The sequence below is a fragment of the Symsagittifera roscoffensis genome, chromosome 7, assembly GCF_963678635.1.
Source record: "Symsagittifera roscoffensis chromosome 7, txSymRosc1.1, whole genome shotgun sequence".
NCBI classification, from domain to species: domain Eukaryota; kingdom Metazoa; phylum Xenacoelomorpha; order Acoela; family Convolutidae; genus Symsagittifera; species Symsagittifera roscoffensis.
This window is the reverse complement of record NC_087068.1, coordinates 10,676,076-10,695,032: the sequence shown is the minus strand read 5'-3', so window position 1 is coordinate 10,695,032 and position 18,957 is coordinate 10,676,076. Positions and strand designations below refer to the sequence as shown.

The following is an 18,957-nucleotide window of genomic DNA, read 5'->3' as shown; positions in this document are numbered from 1 at the left end:
CAAGGTTCATAAAAAAATTCTGGATATCCACAACCTCTTCTGAGGTTTATCTGTGAAATAATTAAAATTTAAAATTGTACTCTTTTATTTTACAAAATGAGGCATTACGGCAAAAAATTATATTCTGCAAAACTAAAAAACAAATTTGTTTCATTGAAATGTGAGCGATGCTAGGTCTTTTACTTAACCGATCTTTCACTAAGCTGACCTATCACCAGACTACAAAGCAACAATTTGTTTCAAATGCTAATTTCAAACGGAACTTTGGCAAAGGAAGTTGTCAAATCAAACAAAATTTTGCCAAGAAGGAGTGAGTTAGTTGTACTTAACTAAACTATGCGGCGACAACGAATGAATACGATCTTATAGGAGGCAGAGCATTGATTAGATAAGGTTCTAAAAGCAGAAAAAATATATTGATTACAAATCGATTAGGAATCATCACTCAAGAAATAAAAGATAATAAATAACTGGATAATTTCTACAAAAAATGAGTAATTGTGTCAAGTTTTTAGTTAAATAGAAAAAAATTTGGCCTGAATTCTGGTTGCAAATTTTTTCCCAAGGGTCTCCCTTTGGTATAACTTAACGACATCCATTTTTCTAGAGCTCCCCCCTGGAAACATTTCTGCGCAAGCCACTGCTCAACATTACGAGGCCAAACTGTGCACTGGACAGGCGCAAAATTTTGTGTCTGTATGTTCCTGCATTCCAGAGGCAAGTCTTTAAACACGTTTAATTTTTGTCTGAACGATCAAAGACAATGAAATAACAGAAGAAGAACAAAAAGAGCGTCCTTGTTGCGAAATCCGCGTACAATTCACAAATGCACAGTTTGGCCTCTGTGGAATGTCAACCGACAAACTCTTAGTTACAAAAGTAATTGTAATAAAATGTGAATTGGTTAATAAAGCAATGTTGAGATATCTGTATCTTTCACCAGATAACGAGAGAGTGATTTCATTCAGCACTGAACATTAACATGGTCGGCAAGTACCGGCCTTGACATAATCATCAACTCACTCAGACTAACAATATGACCTCTACAATCAATTCAATAAACAACGAGTTACGTTACATAATGGGAGGTACACCCGCCGTACCACTTTCCCCCCTTCAAAAATTTCTGATCAACAGAAATTCAATTAAAACAAAATGAGTTTTAAGTAAGAGTTTTAAGATTGTTTTAGCTACGTCTTCTACTTTTGAGGCTGCACTTCATTCTTTTTAAATACTTTCATTTTACTTTTGGGTGATGGCGACGAAGATAGCTCTGCAGGTGAAGATGCTTCTGAGACTTCTTTGACCGCATGGCGTATGGGGCTGCCATAAAACTGTGTCTGTCTTTTACTGCGGCCCGATGTTCTCGAGGAGGAGGATTCGTTCCCATCTTGATCTTCTGTGGCCTTAGTAGGTATCTTCTGAGGTGAAGTTGGTGTCTTAGTGGGGCTGTTTTCTGGTGTCTGCTTAATGGTTGACAAAGAACAGGACTGGGGTGTGACCTTTGATTCTGTCACATGATAGTCTTCGGACGAGACCGGTTGTAGACCTGTGGCATCCGATACTACTTCCGCGCCTGGTTGTATCGTTACCCTCCTGGTCAAAAGTGGTCTTTTATCAACTCGGATAGATATCGGAATAGTTTTCGAGCACGAGGGTTGGGCGACCGGTGATGACGTCGGTACCGGAGGATTGATAATACTGCCTGAACTGGAAGACGATTTCGTTAGGTCGACAACTGGAGTTGCAGGTCTGGGTGTTTGAATTGGGGTGCTGGATCTGACCCCGTTGGGGGCGATTGCCCGGAACTTCCCCTTCTAAGGATCTGTCGGAGTATCAATTCTAAGTGTAGCTGTCAACTGTTTCTGTTGTGCCTTAGCTCTCGGAACCAGAGGTTCGTCAGAGGAGGTTGAGGAGGAGAATTTTTTCTGTCTCTTCATAATTTTCCCCAAGAGTGGTTTGCTGGGTCCCTGGTGACCTGAAACTTTTGGATTTTTAAGTCTTAACGAAATATCACTTTTCCTAATCACTTTCCCCGCTGCCGTAATATAGGTAGAAGGAGTAATTCTGATAATTTTATCCCCAAAGCACTTAAATAATTGTTTTCCCGATTTACGATTCGCCACTTTCCTGAATACTTCGACTGAGTTCGGGTTAGATAAAAGCAATGACTCTAGTTTACATTTAGTACTAGGCGTTGGCGAATCTGAGGCGTCCTGTCTGAATCTCAGAGTCCCCGTTGTAAGACTATTTCTGAGAGAGGCCGCTAAGATGAATATATCGATCCTTCCACGGATAGTTACTTTTGAATCAAACTTTAACGGGATATTTTAATACAGGGTGTTTCAAAACCCATGAGACTGAAAAAAGCTGTCAATTCCAACTCAATTTTTGGCATGTGAAAGGTTGTGCGTTTTTCAAAATATAAAATTAAAATTGTTCAATCTTGCACTAGCGAATTGATGCTGTAGCCACTAATTTCAGTCCCGCGTGGCACTATGACAAAAAATTTTGTTGCGTGTTATCAGCTTAGCAATTTTCTGAAGGTTATGTGACTTTTTGGCCAACTTCCTTTCTGGACCGTGTCTTGATATCGGTGCCACTCTTGTAAAAAGAAAGCTGTTTTTGCAAAATTGCTTCTTTTTCGTCCGGTAATCGCGTGTTTTTTTGTTGTTGTGAAACTGACGTTTAACTGCGAATGCGGGCGTCATCTAAGCATATTCGCAAACAATAAATCCGTTTTGCTTGTTTTAGAACCCATGGTAAAGATTCAAGAAAGCAGCAAAAGCGATTGCTGTAATTTATGTCTCTAAGAAATTAACTTTTCAGACAGTAATAAAAGTCCACTTTTTAACACGCAGCACAAAAATCAACTTCATACTATAAATCAGTAAAAAAAACTTGACAGATTTTTTAAAAACCTCATCTCAGAGGTTATGAAACGCGCTGAATGTAAAATAAGCGCGAAAATCGAAAATACAAGAAACAACTTCTTCTTTGCAGAAGAGCGTTAATTTGAATGGGATCGCTTAGAGCATAAGTTTGATATGATGATTTTTTTACATCCGACTTCAAAAAATTTCTTCAAAAAATAGTTTCTATGTGTTTTTTTTATATCAATTGGGAGTTTTGACAAGAGTTTTTTTATCAACAAAAACTATGGACGCCTTAATCACAAATTGAACGGAGATATTATCAGCAATGTTTATTGTGAAATTACGGGTAATTTAAAATTGCCAAATCTAGATGAATTCTGCGCGTTTCTACGTATTTCTCCATGTAAGTTTATTCAATTTTAAAGCCAAAATAAAGGGAGATTTTTTCTACCGGATGATTTTGTTAGAAGTATTTGAATTTTTTTTGCAAATTTCGAAAAAAGGACGAAATATCTGTGCTTGACGTGTTTTTTTTGACGGACAGATATTAATTTTTTAAACTAGCAATTTGGACAGGTTTTTTATTTAACCTTAAAGCTATTGAAACCTTTAGCTGAAGTTGAAAATAATGGATTTCTTTTGCGGTCTTTTTTTTTAAATTAAATGAATTTGAAAAGTGCCATGTGTGGTATGTTTATGCGCAAAAGCGCAATATTTTTGAAAAACGATCTCATAAAATTCATAATTCTTCTTTAATCAAATTTATTTCAAAGACATTTCCGTGTCACAGGCTCTAACCTGTTATGAGCGATGTTGGTGAAAGGAATGAAAGTGTATTTAAAATTCTACAGCGTAAAATGGGTTGAATGATTTAAAAAATTGGCCAAAAAGATTTGAATGTAGCTTTTTTGGTAGATTTATTGGTTAGTCATAAAATAGTTTACAAACTTTTGACTGTTAAACATTTTGTTTAACTGTTTCGAACAATTTTGTTTCCATTTCACTGAGCCAATTACTCATTCTACTATTTCTTTTCAGTTCAAATATATTTGGTGGGCAAATCTGAAAAAAGATTGATTTATAACTAGAGTGATTTCAATACAGATTTTAAAAGTGCAAAGCTAAGGGTTCCCGCGGTAATGAGAAGAAAAACTATGTAAAAACTTTTCAAAAGTCATTTTCATTATCAACGTACTAGACTCAGTTTTGTTGAGACTAGGATTAATTTTGCTTAGCGCAAATAACATATGATTTTGAAAGATAAATTTAGATATTAGTTAGCACCATAATTTATTTTCTGACCAAACATCAAAACGAAAAAACACTTAAAAAGCATAAGTTAAATTTTAATTTCCTCTATTTCTCTACTGTTTGATAGTTTAGAAAATCTAAATACAATCTTTATAAAATGATTATACAAAAAGTCGTTACAAACCTATTTAAATAAATTTTCATCGATTTCTTGTTGCTCAATTACGTAGGAAAAAGAACTCAAAAGAGTTAACAAAAAAGGAAACAAATTGATTTGAAATCGATTACTGGAATGATGTGTTATGGGGAACCATTCCACGTTTTCTTAAAAAAGCTGTTAAGGAAAACTTCAATTGTGTAATGAGCGGAAAAAAGGATTTTGGTTTACCAAATAAATTTGAAAATAGTATTCATTGAGATGTTTTCGTTGCAAATTTTTCAAAAAAAAGACGAAATACCAACACTCGATATGATTTTTCTGTCAAAAAATTCCATTTTTCCAACTTGCATTTTGGATAGCATTCAAACATTATCTAAAACAATTGGCGTCTTGAAATGGAATTGAAACTACCAAAACTCATCTGCGGTCAATTTTTTGTTCTCGAAAGTTTCCCATTGGAGTTATTTTCAGCGCAAATCTTGAATAAAAACCCCGATTTTTTGAAATTCCATAAATCCTTATCAATCATAAGAAATACTTCTTGGGAGTTTCCATGTCATAGGTTTTGCTCTTTTACGAGCGCTGTTACTGAAAGGGGATGAAAAGATGTTAATAAAAATCGCTGAATCTATCATTGAATAAGAGCGTATAATTAAGCGATTGAGTCAAAATTTGGCCAAAAAAGCCATAAATGTAGCTTCTTTGATATACTTTTTTACGAAACGTTTAGATGAAGTTGAAATTATTGGATATCTTTTGCGGTTTTTCTCAAAACTAAATGAATTTGAAAAGTGCCATGTGTGGTATGTTTATGCGCAAAAGCGCAATATTTTTGAAAAACGATCTCATAAAATTCATAATTCTTCTTTAATCAAATTTATTTCAAAGACATTTCCGTGTCACAGGCTCTAACCTGTTATGAGCGATGTTGGTGAAAGGACTGAACGTGTATTGAAAATTCTAGAGCGTAAAATGGGTTGAATGATTTTTAAAAAATGGCCAAAAAAGATTTGAATGTAGCTTCTTTGGTAGATTTATCCGTTAGTCACTAAATAGTTCACAAAGTTTTGACCTTTATACATTTTGTTTAACTGTTTCGAACAATTTTGTTTCCATTTCACTGGAGCCAATTACTCATTCTACTATTTCTTTTCAGTTCAAAAAAATTTGGTGGGCAAATCTGAAAAAAGATTGATTTTAAACCAGAGTGATTTTGAAACAGATTGCGGTTTTGGCATAATATTTGGCAGATTAAAAAGAATCTGTTAATATTCATTTCATCCCTTGCGAACCAAACAACAAAAAAGAAAAATTGCTATTCATTCTGCTGGAATTTTTTGAGAACAAAAATTAGATGAAAAACAAATTCCTTTATCTAATATGTTACCAAATAGAACCAGCACCCAAATTTTCTGAGGATAAATTTCTGCTCATTCGCAGCTATTTAGTGCAGCTAAATTGAAAACCTGAGAGGTTTTTTTTCTTAAAATGAGTTCAAATTGAACAAAAAGTTATGTGAACAAAACTTTCTTGGAATTTCACATTGTTACTTCATTGACGTAGGTTATAATTTTCCCCCTTGCATAGTGAATAATATAGTATCTGTACTTGGTGTGGTGGGTCTTTTTCAAAAAAAAAATTTTTAAGTTTTTTAAAAAGTTTTATCTGTAAACTATGGACAAAATAGGCTTCAATTCTATCAAAAGAGTTTCGCTGCAAACATTTTTGATAAAATGGGGAAACCTAAGCAATAATTTTATCAAAAAAAGGATTCAAATTGAAATCAGACAACAAGAAAAACATTACGAGAACCTAAGCGCATTGCTGTTTCTTTTATCAGCATCTGGAATGATGTGTTATAGGGAACCATTCCACGTTTTCTTAAAAAAGCTGTTAAGGAAAAATTCAATTGAGTAATGAGCGGAAAAAAGGATTTTGGTTTACCAAATAAATTTGAAAATAGTATTAATTGAGATGTTTTCGTTGCAAATTTTTCAAAAAAAGACGAAATACCAACACTCGATATGATTTTTCTGTCAAAAAATTCCATTTTTTCAACTTGCATTTGGATAGCATTCAAACATTATCTAAAACAATTGGCGTCTTGAAATGGAATTGAAACTACCAAAACTCATCTGTGGTCATTTTTTTGTTTTCGAAAGTTTCCCATTAGAGTTATTTTCAGCGCAAATCTTGAATAAAAACCCCGATTTTTTGAAATTTCATAAATCCTTATCAATCATAAGAAATACTTCTTGGGAGTTTCCATGTCATAGTTTTTGCCCTTTTACGAGCGCTGTTACTGAAAAGGGATGAAAAGATGGTAATAAAAATCGCTGAATCTATCATTGAATAAGATCGTAAAATTAAGCGATTGAGTCAAAATTCGGCCAAAAAAGCCATAAATGTAGCTTCTTTGATATACTTTTTTACGAAACGTTTAGATGAAGTTGAAATTATTGGATTTCTTTTCCGGTTTTTCTCAAAATTACATGAATTTGAAAAGCGCAATGTGTGGTTAGTTTATGCGCAAAGCGCAATGTTTTTGAAAAACGATCTCATAAAATTCATAATTTTTCTTTAATCAAGTTTATTTCAAAGGCATTTCCGTGTCACAGGCTCTAACTTGTTATGAGCGATGTTGGTGAAAGGACTGAACGTGTATTGAAAAATTCTAGAGCGTAAAATTCTAGGGTTTAATGATTTTAAAAAAATGGCCAAAAAAGATTTGAATGTAGCTTCTTTGGTAGATTTATCCGTTAGTCACTAAATAGTTTACAAACTTTTGACTGTTATACATTTTTTTAAACTGTTTCGAACAATTTTGTTTCCATTTCACTGGAGCCAATTACTCATTCTACTATTTCTTTTCAGTTCAAAAATATTTGGTGGGCAAATCTGAAAAAAGATTGATTTAAAACCAGAGTGATTTTAAAACGGATTGCGGTTTTGGCATAATATTTGGCAGATTAAGAAGAATCAGTTAATATTCGTTTTTATCCCTTGCGAACCAAAAAACAAAAAGAAAAATTGCTATTCATTCTGCTGGAATTTTTCGAGAACAAAAATTAAATGAAAAACAAATTCCTTTATCTAATATGTTACCAAATAGAATCAGCACCCAAACTTTCTGTGCATAAATTTCTGCTCATTCGCAACTATTTAGTGCAGCTAAATTGATAACCTGAGAGGTTTTCTTTCTTAAATTGAGTTCAAATTGAACAAAAAGTTATGTGAACAAAACTTTCTTTGAATATCACATTGTTACTTCATTGACGTAGGTTATAATGTTCCACCTTGCATTGTGAATCATATGGTATCTGTACTCGGTGTGGTGGGTTTTTTTCAAAAAAAGATTTTCACGTTTTTTAAAAAGTTTTATCTGTAAACTATGGACAAAATAGGCTTCAATTCTATCAAAAGAGTTTCGCTGCAAACATTTTTGAGAAAATGTGGAAACCTAAGCGATAATTTTGTCAAAAAAAGGATTCAAATTGAAATCAGACAACAAGAAAAACATTACGAGAACCTAAGCGCATTGCTGGTTTATTGTATCAGTGTCTGGAATGATGTGTTATGGGGAACCATTTCACGTTTTCTTAAAAAAGCTGTTGAGGACAATTTCAATTTTGTAATGAGCGGAAAAAAGGATTTTGGTTTACCAAATATGTTTCAAAATAGTATTCATTGAGATGTTTTTGTTGCAAATTTCTCAAAAAAAGTCGAAATATCACCATTCGATATGATTTTTCTGTCAAACAATTCCACTTTTCTAACTTGCATTTTGGATAGCATTCAAACATTATCTAAAACAATTGACTTCTTGAAATGTAATTGAAACTACCAAAATTCATCTGCGGTCATTTTTTGTGTTTTCGAAAGTTTCTCATTGGAGTTATTTTGAGCGCAAATTTTGACTAAAAACCCCGATTTTTTGAAATTTCATAAATCCTTATCAGTCATTTGAAATACTTCTTGGGAGTTTCCATGTCATAGGTTTTGCCCTTTTACGAGCGCTGTTACTGAAAAGGGATGAAAAGATATTAATAAAAATCGCTGAATCTATCATTGAATAAGAGCGTAAAATTAAGCGATTGAGTCAAAATTTGGCCAAAAAAGCCATAAATGTAGCTTCTTTGATATACTTTTTTACGCAATCATCCATCACTAACTTGGCTATTTGACATTTTTTCCTGTAACTGATTCGGATACGTTTTTTTTACCTTTCAGAAGAGCCATTTATTCCTTCTTTTACTTTTTTTATCAGTTCAAAAAAATTTGGTTGGCAGCATCTGAAAAAATGTTGATTTTAAATTAAAGCGGCTTCAAAATAAATTATTGCTGTTTTGATATTGTTTTCGTCAGAACAAAAAATTTCTTCATCGTCATCAAAAATTAACCACCGAATCAAGATAAAGACCCAGTATTGACTTTTATTTTTAATTGCATTGAATTATTATCGCAATTATTTTGTACAGCATACTAGAAAACTTCAGAGGCCTTTTTTTTTCAAAATGACTTCAGATTAGGCAAACAGTGCGGGGAACAAAAATTGCTTAGAGATTCACTAGAATACTTTTTTCTTGGCTAAATTTTTTAAATCCGACGTGCAAGGTAAATGTTGGAGTATCTGTGCTCGGGAAATTTTTTTCATCAAACCATCAAATCATCCCAGAAAAGTTATGGACATACTAGGCTAAAGTTTTATGAAACTATTTTCTCCACAGTTTTTATGCCATTACATCGTCACGAGAACTTAAAGGCTTTATTGTGTTTTTATTAGTGTATAGACAACTGTTTTGTGGGGAACCATTCCACCTTTCTTATTAGAGTCGATTTAAAATAACTTCCTTTATGCTATGACCGCAAAAAGAATTTTTTCTTAATTGGATAACTTCGAGGAAGTTTGAATGAAATGCGTTTTTGTCGCAAAATTTGCAAAATGTGAAGCAATATCTTTGCTCGATTTGATATTTTGTCAGACAAATTTCAATTTCAACATGCAATTTGGACAGGATTTTCAAACAACCTAATAGCAATTGACATCTTAAAATGAATATTAAAATAACAAATTTCATATGCGGTTTTTTAAAACATTAAGTGTTATCTCACGGGCAAAATCTTGAAAAGAAACTGAGTTGAAATTTTTAAATTCTTCTTCAATCAAAATCTATTCCATAAGCGTTTTCATGTCAGAAAATTTTCTTTCTTGCGAGAACTTTAGCTGAAAGTGGTGAAAAATATTGATAAAAATTGCTCGTTCTACAAGTAAAGTAGAGCGTAATTTTAAGTAGATTGAGTTAATTGGTAAAATTGGCCAAAAAAACCTAAATATAACTTATTCAATAGATAAAAAATAAAAAAAATTCATCACATCATTGTGACTATCAGAAATTGTTTCATAACTGATTCAAATAATTTTGCTTTTGTTTTAATTTTTCCATTTGCTCATTTTATGAAATCTTATGAAGTTCAAATTTGTTTGAAGGCTAGCATCCGAAAAAAAATAATTTCGAATTAGAACGGCTTTAAAAATGATTGCTGTTTTCATATATTTTTGGCAGCACAACCGAACAATTATAGTTTTGGCAAGCTTCGCAATTTAATAATCAGCTTTTATTCGGTTCCATCTTGCGCGAACTATTAAAAATTAACCAACTGATATTCAATCTACTGGAACTTATTCTAGAAACAAAGTTATGAAAAAAGTCCACCCAAATTAGCACTGAATTTTATTCTCAATTTTTAAACTAAACTAGAAATTTGAGAGGCTTTTTTCCTTATTAGGGTCAGATCGGACAAAAAAAGAAACGAAAAAAATCGCTTAAAGCTTCGCCATGTTAGAAAGCGTTGCATGAAGTGTTTTTTATCTGACTAATTCGGTTATTCTAAAAATCATTTTTTTTAATGGAAAGATTTTACTTATCCAAAAGCCTTGATATGCTAGGCTAAAATATATTATAAAAAATTTCTGCAATCTCTCTGCAAAAAAAAGTTTTGAGCTTTTTTTTGAAAAAAATTCATTTGAAACACTCCATTTTATTTTACAATGATAACTTAACAATCCTACGCACAAACGGCAATTTATTTCAGTTCAAACACTGATTCAAACTTTGAGACCATTATCAGCAAAGTTGGAAAATTGTGAGGCCTTTTTCAAATTGGGTTCAGAGTGGACAAAAAAAACGCATAAAAGCTCCCATGTTACTTTGTTGTAGTGCTTTTCACCTTGCAAAAAACTACAAACTTTTGGCTTTTTTGGTCAAATTTTACTCTAAATTTACCACGTTAGTCGCTCAAACAACTATGTTCAAACCAACAAAAGTTAGTACATGCGTAATCTTCAAAAGCTTGAACAAAACGATCAAAAATTGTTTCTAAACAAAATTTTGTATTTTAGATGATAAAAATGATACTTTTCGATTACCAAAAGAAAATAATTGTATTCATACAAAATTTGGAAGGTTATGACCTCGGTAAAGTTTTCATCTGCTTTTTTCTTGGTACTTTTTGTAAGTTTTACTCATTCGAGATCTGTTTGGGTGGGGGTAATGATTTGGGAATTTAAGAGCAAATTTACGAATAGTCTCAACTGTCCGTTTTGTTGGCAAACATTAAAACAGATTCATTGCTCGATTCGCTGCTCGATTGAAAAAAAAATTGCTGATCGATTGTAAACTGCATAATTTTTAAAAGTGAGAAGCATGAACAACTCAATGCAGTTTGATACTTTGCGCAGTAAAATATTGCGATAACTTTTTGTTCACACATGTTTCAGCGTTGTAATTTCCTGAAAATATGTGTCTTAGGCTGTTAAGTATTTGTTCCAAAATTCATGAAAATTGATTTGGTAATTAAAGGATCTTTTTTTTTGGGACAAATTGTGGGTCTTTTTACTTATTCCGCCCAAAGTTCAACTTATTCCGCCAATTGTAAATAAACCCAATTGGCTTAAAATGACTATTTGATAAACTACTCAAAAATATTTCAAGTTCGCTCCAGAGATTTAGCCAGATTAGAAAAAAAACACAGAAAATAGCCCCAGCGAAAAAAAATGACCACCTTCGTATATCGTATCCGCTCGAAGTTCGGCTATTCTAGAAGTCAGCTTTAGAATAAAGTGATTGCTTTTGTATTAAGCAAACCAACCAGTGCTATCAGTATATTTTTCTCAACATTTATACATTGAGTATTACAAAATCAAAAAATGAGAAATTTGGGCGGAATAAATAAAAATATCCCACCCTCTATATTGGTGTCAAAGACTCCTGAAGAAGAATTAGCACCACTAACCCGCTTGACTAAATACATCTCAAGGTTTTTAATTGGCAAAATAAAAAATAAATATAATTCTTGAGTTAAAAATTTACCAAATTTTAGTAAGATGATTCCGGTAAAAAATCACAAACACTTCATGACTTAATTTAACTACAATTTGAAATACTCATTGATATAACTAAACAAACAAAGCACCATGGAGTCATATAAAAAGAGTCAAAGAATAATTATTGAGTCTGTTTCTCAAACATTCTGCTAATTGACCAATCATTCATCTGTTTGCCAATCTAGTTTCCAGATTTTTCCACTTTTCAGCAGAATCGTGACACTTCCGTTCAGTGAGCCGACGTTGAAAACATCCTCAATTTCTTCGTCTTGCAGCTTCGATTCTAACGTAATGATCATTTTTGCAGCCCACGCACATAATTCATGTTCGCCGTCTTTAGTTTTTGTGAACTCCAAAAGAGTGACTTCTTTTTTAGTTTTGTCAAATACACCAATTCGATCTTCGTCGAAAAACGCAATCGCGTCTGCATACCCCAGCCCGAGATGACAAGTCGGCAACGAGAAGTCTCGGTCGATTCCAGCATCCTCGTTTTTCAAATGGATGACTCGGATATTAGTCGAACTCTCGACGAAGGCGAGTCGTGAAGTATATCTTTCGGCTGCGAATGAAGTGAAATGCACTGGTGGTAATTCGGAGCTTTTCAAAGTCACCTTAGTCGTCTGATTTACCAGCCACGAGATCAATTTTTTGTCGCTATTTGAATCGAAATCGACCATAGTGTAAAACCTTTCGTTTTCTTTGTGTCTGTAAAATATAGCATGGCCGGGTAAGAATGTTTCGTTAAACTTGTAATTACTAGAGAAGTTTTGTCGCTCCAAAACATAGTCATATCCATTTTTGGAATGTCCTTCAATGTAGCAAGCCGAATTGTTTTCGTCTAAGACGTACAGTCGGCTTTTAGCGGTACTCGATGGGCAAACGAACGGTTTCCGAGACGTTTTGATTGAGAAAGTCTTCGACTCAGAAACCCGAACGGTGGGAGAGTCTTTTTTCATATCATGCACAGTAACAGTCATCGTTTTATCGCCGTTACTTTGCGAGTCGAAATCCACGACAAAGAAGCCGCCTTGAGCCGGCACGACAATACAGTCGGAGAGGTTCTGGTAGTCGGCAATTGGGGGATCGAGTTTCGTGAACGACTTCGGTTCAACGCAGTGGGTATAAGTCAACGTCGGCAAATTAAAGCACGGGAAGCACAAAGCGAGAACGGCTTTCAGTTTCTCGTGTTTTTCTTCCAAGGTCAAAGGCTTATGGTAGGTCACTTGAGTGCAAAGGAATCGCTGTTTGTTTTCCTCGGTTTCAGTTTCGATTCGCTTTCTCAAAGCCGGGCTTTGTTCTTGGGTTAAGTTTATAACTTTAGCGTCATCGTGCGGCAAAATGTCTTTCAACTCGGCAAGAATATTACTGACTGTACTTTTTCGCATTGTCACTTTGTTATGGTGTTCTCGGAGTAACTCAACTGCCTCGTCCATTCGCTTGTCGTAATCGGCCCACAACTCTTGAAGTGGTTCTCGGATCACATTCACGACGCTCTCGTGGGTGTTTTCCTCGTGGAACAACCACGAATCAGACTGGCAGTTCTCCAAAATCCTATTACTCTTTCTCGTTTCTCGGCCAAGGAATTCGGCGAGTTCGTTCGTGTCATTCATCATCCCACCGACAGCCGAGCGACATTGGGCGACTTTGTTTCGGATGGAGCCGAGTTGGTGTTCGGTATGTTCGCTCTGACATAACAAGCAGAATGTTTTCAGATCTGTCGTGCAGTAGAGAGTCTCGACAAATTTATGTTCGGGGCAAATTGAAGGCGGGTATCCGGAAGTTTCTAGAACTTTGTGTTCTTTAGCGATACAACTTGATATGCAGTTAAAACATATGATGTCAGTCGAACATTCTTTGCATTTGAATGCTTCGGCGAAGTCGACTTTTCGTTTGCAAACTCCGCACGAGTACTGTTTTTTCACAGTCCCATTTTTGACAGAGTTAGCAGGACTGCGACCAGTTTTCGGACTGCTGGATCCTAGAGACAATTAATTTACAAACAAAAATAAGTATATTTTTTTTTACTTAAAGCTTACCTCAACCTGTAGAGGACTTGTGAAAATGAGAGGCCTTTATTTTTTCAACAAATTCTGCCTCGAAATCTTGATAGACTTTTTCTGCGATTTGGATTTTGATCAAGTTTGATGTCTGATGCAAGCAAGCATTCATAAGTGTTGTTAATTATAGAAAAATTGAGTTATCATGTACGACAAGACTGTTTACCAAAAAGTGAAATTCCCTAACTATTCTACCCGCATTTAGCCCGAGACAAGTTTTAACATTCAAGTTTTCCCTTTTCAAAACAGCGGATGTGGCTTTAAATGACCTTCAAAATAAACAGGCCAATAAAGGATGAGATCCCTTAAACTGCACCAGATTTTTTTATTTTGAAAAGTTACAAAACTTTATAAAACAATGATATATAGTTTTTTAACCTGTGTTTGAAGTCCTTCTCATAAATTGTGGGGTTTTTGCAGTCCCGAAAGTTGATCCAAACATAATTGCAGCCAATTATTTATATCTCTAAATATAAACTGTAGCTTTCTCCGCGCCTTCAAAAATGTCAAATTAGTTTATTTTCTAAGCTGATTTCGTAAATGTCAAACTGGTACAATTTGCAATTCAGCAACTCTACCGACTATAAGTTGATTTTTCTTGCATCAAACAGAATGTGAGGCGTGATATTTATTCGGAAATAATAATGGTATATTTGATCAATTGGTTGATATTTAATGTTCGAATGGATATCATTGTTTACAAACTATAGTTGCGACCTTGGCTGGCTAAAGGACATATTTGACTTGGTTTAGGAGAGATGTTTTTATTTTCCCAATGTGACAAAACGACCAGCTAAGCTGGACTTTGAGGACCTAATTGGCGAGAAGTATTCAACATGTTGTTGCTTTGATTAGTAGAACGCAGCAGAGTTCTATAAATGTGTTAGCCTACACAAAGGCAAAGCAAATGGAATTGCGATGCAAAAAGTATGAGAATCAAACAGCAGGGCGCTCGAACACTGCGGTAAAGAGGATTTTCAAAAATGTTATCGTTGAAGGAAAAACAATTTTTTTGATTATATAAAATAAAGTTATCCGCACTGACAAAAATGGATTAGGATCGATTTTAGTATGAAAAAAGTACGTTGATTAAATTTACATCGATTTTAGTAAGAAAAATTGCGTTGGTTAAATTTATATTAGTTTGAGTATGAAAAAAGTACGAAGATTAATTAAAAAAGATGAAGATTGATTTGGATCGATTTAAAATCGATTTAAATTGATCTTAAATCCCAGCTAAAAAAATTGATCCAAATCGATTTTAAATCAATTTAAATGCATTTTTGCCAGTCTTAATTTGTTATTATTCTTAAGGGGTTAAAACGGATTTAAAACGATTTAAGTTGATTTTATTTATTCGATAATCATCAATTTCGAATTTTTATTGCATTTGTTCATTGCCTATCATTTTTTATTTTACATCCATAGCGTATTGTGGCATAAATAAGACCAAAATATTGATAAAATTCTGTGATTTTCTTGCATATTTTGAGTTCAAAAACTGATTTATATTGACCCTTTTCTTGATTAATTTTATAAGTTTTGCTCAAAATCTGATTAATCTTCATAACTTTCTATGATTTAATTGCATATTAATGAGATCAAATTTTAATTTATTCTGACCCTTTTTTTGTTTGTTACATAGGATTTTGCAAAATGTGATTTACTATAATTTTTTATAGTTTCATTGCCTATTTTTGAGCTGAAAATCTGATTTATGTGGATCATTTCATTGAATTCTATAACATCTGGCACGAGTGTTTATATTTAAAAAAAATTGAGAATAAAAATTTCCAACTATTTTTTAAAGGGTATGTTTTTTTCGCTGTGTTAGCAAAAAAATTGATTTTAATGAGTCTAAAATCCATCCAATTCGATTTAAATCGATTTTTAAGACCTTCAAATTGGTCCAAAATGTTCAAAAAAGATCAATTTAAATCAATTTAAAATCCAATTGAAGTCGTAAAATGTACTTTGTTAATCGATTTGGATTGAAACCATTTTTGTCAGTGCGGTTAGTTAAAGAGATCCAATTGGTGTTGGTATTCAGCTTTCAAAAAATCAAATCAGAATTTTATCACTTTCATGAGGCCAAATTTTTATCTCAAGTGGAATGAAAGCAAAATACCTGAGCAGCACCAATTTAAGCCAAAAAAGTCAAAAAGATTTAAAACTAATCCAAAAAATTTCAAGTCCCCTGTCATACGGTAATGTATGTTAATTACTATTCTCAAATTCAAGCGGTTTGTTGAACCGATGAACAGTAAATTTTCACTATTGAAGAGCCGACTGACTGATAACAAACATACTAACGCTTCGATAGTCTTGACTCTATCCGTGAACAAATAGATATCTTAAGCAATTCAAGGTCGTCAGACCTGTATACCCAAACTTGATACACATAAACAATGTTCAGAGGTTTGCTCTATCCGGCCTGATGAAACTCCCCAGACTTTTTAACTTAGAGTTTTGCTTCTGCTTGGGACTTCAATGCGAGTTTTCTAGTCCACGTGGGACTTTTCAATTGATGAGTTTTGAGGTCCTTTGGGTTTTTTTGAGACATGCCACTTTTCATGCTTCTTCTCCTATTTTTGAAAAATCATCTGCTTTTTCCCTAATGTTCGTTTTTTTTGTTAGTTTTTGTCATGTTACTCTGAGGTAACACCTTTCGTGCAGCCCGCTCTATTTTGTTTGTCCTCTCTCTTGTCTTGTTATCTGGTGTCCTTTGTACTCGTTTCTATCTTATCATCTGGTTTTTTTATTGTTCCGCTTTGTTCTCTCTGGCTTTTCCTGTCTACCTCCTGTTACACCTCCAGGTGATTTCAAGAAAAAAATTATGCTGGTAAATTTTCCTCGTTATTGATAGTAGGTGACATGGTTGAAAAAATCTTTTTTTAGTTCTTCTCTTTTATTCTGTTTGATAGTGTTAATTGGGATTGGGTTCCCCAACTCCCCTAGAAAAACGACCGCCTTGATCTAGACGGTTTCTTTGTTGCTTCCACTGTCATTTGTGCTGGTGTTTTTTTCGCGTCAATCTTTTTCGTTGATGGCTTTTTGCTGTAACTTTGGTATTGAAAGACCAGTCATCGCTTGATCATGATGCCTCTGTGAATGAAGATCGTTTCGCCGCAATTTTTTGGTACTGGGGTAGCTGGCCGCTTTTGTAACCCCTTGACTGTATTCTCGCCGGCGGCTTTGCTTCCGTTGGTTCTCTGTTTTTGTCTTGTCCCTGTTTTTTCTGCTTCGTTTTGCTCTCTTGTAAATTGCTTTGTTCTTTTTGTGCTAACTGTTTAGGTAACGCTGTTTTTTGAGCTCGTCGAGCATTGGGTCTCGGTGCATTCAATTGTTCAATGTCCTTTAAAAACCGCAAACATGGCTTTATTTTTCTTGCGGATTTCGCTGCAACATTGTCTTTGAGCCTCGAGGCTGGCATGGTCCGAAGGCTCTGGGGTTGGGAAAACCTGCAAACTTGACGTTCCTCAGAATGTGGGTTGTTTTCCTAATGTTTGTACCCAAGGTAAATGAGGCGAGAAGATGAGTTTTTTCCCTTCAGTTGTCTTTCGCTTTTGCTAAGATGTTTTCGGACTTTTTTTACTTCGTAGCCATGAGTACTGTTTTTCGTGTTATTTTTTCATCTCGCTTTCTTAAGTTTTTGTCCAGTTGTGTCTGTAATTTTTTGTATTTTAATTTAAATGTTTTTTGTTGCTACAGCTAAATTTCGTCTTCTTTTGATAACCCTTCATTCTACGACTATGAGCAAATACTGGCGGCTGTCTAAACATGCTTGTTTTGCGTTTTCCCAGTTCTGTTTATTAGATAGAATTTTCGTTGTCATTTTCAAAAAAGCGGTGTTTGAGTTTTTCCCTATGTGGACTTCGAACGGTGATATTTGTTACTCTGTGGGATGTTATTTTATTTGTTTTAAATATATCAGATACGTCTGAGGCTTTTTAAAATGGCGTGTGGGTTTGTTCCACAAACCCTTAGTTTCCTATGATTGTCTAACGCTGCAACAAATAAAGTATGTGATTTGTTCTGCAAAACGTTTGATTTTTTTGCTCTAATACTTTGCGCCTGATTGCTTCCTACTTCTCTCGGATTTCTTGTGATTGAAACGTAGGTTTGCATAGATATGATTGATATAACTGCTGTAATGTTTGAAACAACGTCGGCTGTGTGAGTTTTTGACTATTTGTTTGTTTCTACCAAAATTTAAACATTTTTAATGATTTTTCTGTTTCAACAACCGGTTCCATTTGGAGTGAAAATGATTTTTCGATTACTGTTTTTAAGTTTTCAATTCGCTCGTGCCGCAAATTCTGTTTCATTCAAGAGCCGGTTCTAATTGAAAAGATTGTGGTTTTCTAGTTACTGTTTCTAAATTTTCAAATTACTCAGTGCAGTGCCGAAAATTCTAATTCCTCTGCGCTATTGACCGTCTGGTTTAAGTGTGAGTGTCTGTCTATTCTTTCGACGATGAGTAGACAATCATCTGGCAGATGGAGCCTGTTCTAAATTTTATAACAATATGCAGGTTACAAGCATTCCGCTTTTCCTAAAAATTGACAAAAATTGCTTTTCCGCGAACTTTTTTGGTGGCTGCTGCAATAAATTTTGAGCCTAGAGCACTTTTCAAGTTTTTCCTAAAAATTGTGTGTTCGAAAATTTCCGTTACTTTTCGTTTTTCTACAGTGGTGGCAATGTTATCAGTAATGATTTGGTAGCTGAACTCAAATTGCTGTACCGAGTTTGCCATCGTGTGTGGTTCAAGATTCGAGGTGCTTTCTTTTGTTCTGATCTAAGTCGGGACGACACATCTAGCTTTGTACTCGTATAATAAAATATTTTTAAAAGTCAGCTCTGTTCGTGTTTCTATATCCCGACGTATTTATTCAATTAATGTATTTAATTCTTTTGATGGCTTTTCTGTCTTGTTTGCGAAGGTTTAGGTTGTCGTTTTGGTGTTTCCAGTGATCACTGTTGTTGCTAAGGCAGCTCGCTCGTCGTTTCCGATTAGGTAAGGCAGTTTCCTTGATCTCCGTATGGATTGTTCTTGCTTCCGGTGATGAAGTGATTGCTGTAGTGACTGTAATGGACGAAGTCAATTTTATATAACTGGTTGCGTTTCTCGTAAATTCTTTTGTGGCACCTGGGGTCTGGAAAATTTCCCTCTCCGTCAGAATAGCCTCTGCTCTGTTTTCAAACTCTTTGAATCTTTTGCAGTGGTTT

The 18,957-nt window shown here is 34.2% G+C and overlaps 1 protein-coding gene across 2 annotated transcripts in view; it reads right to left on the bottom strand.

Moving 5' to 3' along the window:
* Window positions 1–11,686: 11,686 nt before the first annotated feature.
* Window positions 11,687–18,957, bottom strand: part of LOC134851200 (uncharacterized) — a 48,618-nt gene continuing 41,347 nt past the window's right edge. For both annotated transcript variants that reach the window (XM_063867177.1, XM_063867178.1), the window contains 2 exons: window positions 14,107–14,194; window positions 11,687–13,649 (listed from right to left, as the gene is read on the bottom strand). In XM_063867177.1, the coding sequence (XP_063723247.1) occupies window positions 11,833–13,649; window positions 14,107–14,170 (1,881 nt within the window). In that variant the 5' untranslated portion in view covers window positions 14,171–14,194 and the 3' untranslated portion in view covers window positions 11,687–11,832. The remainder of the gene's footprint in view (window positions 13,650–14,106; window positions 14,195–18,957) is intronic.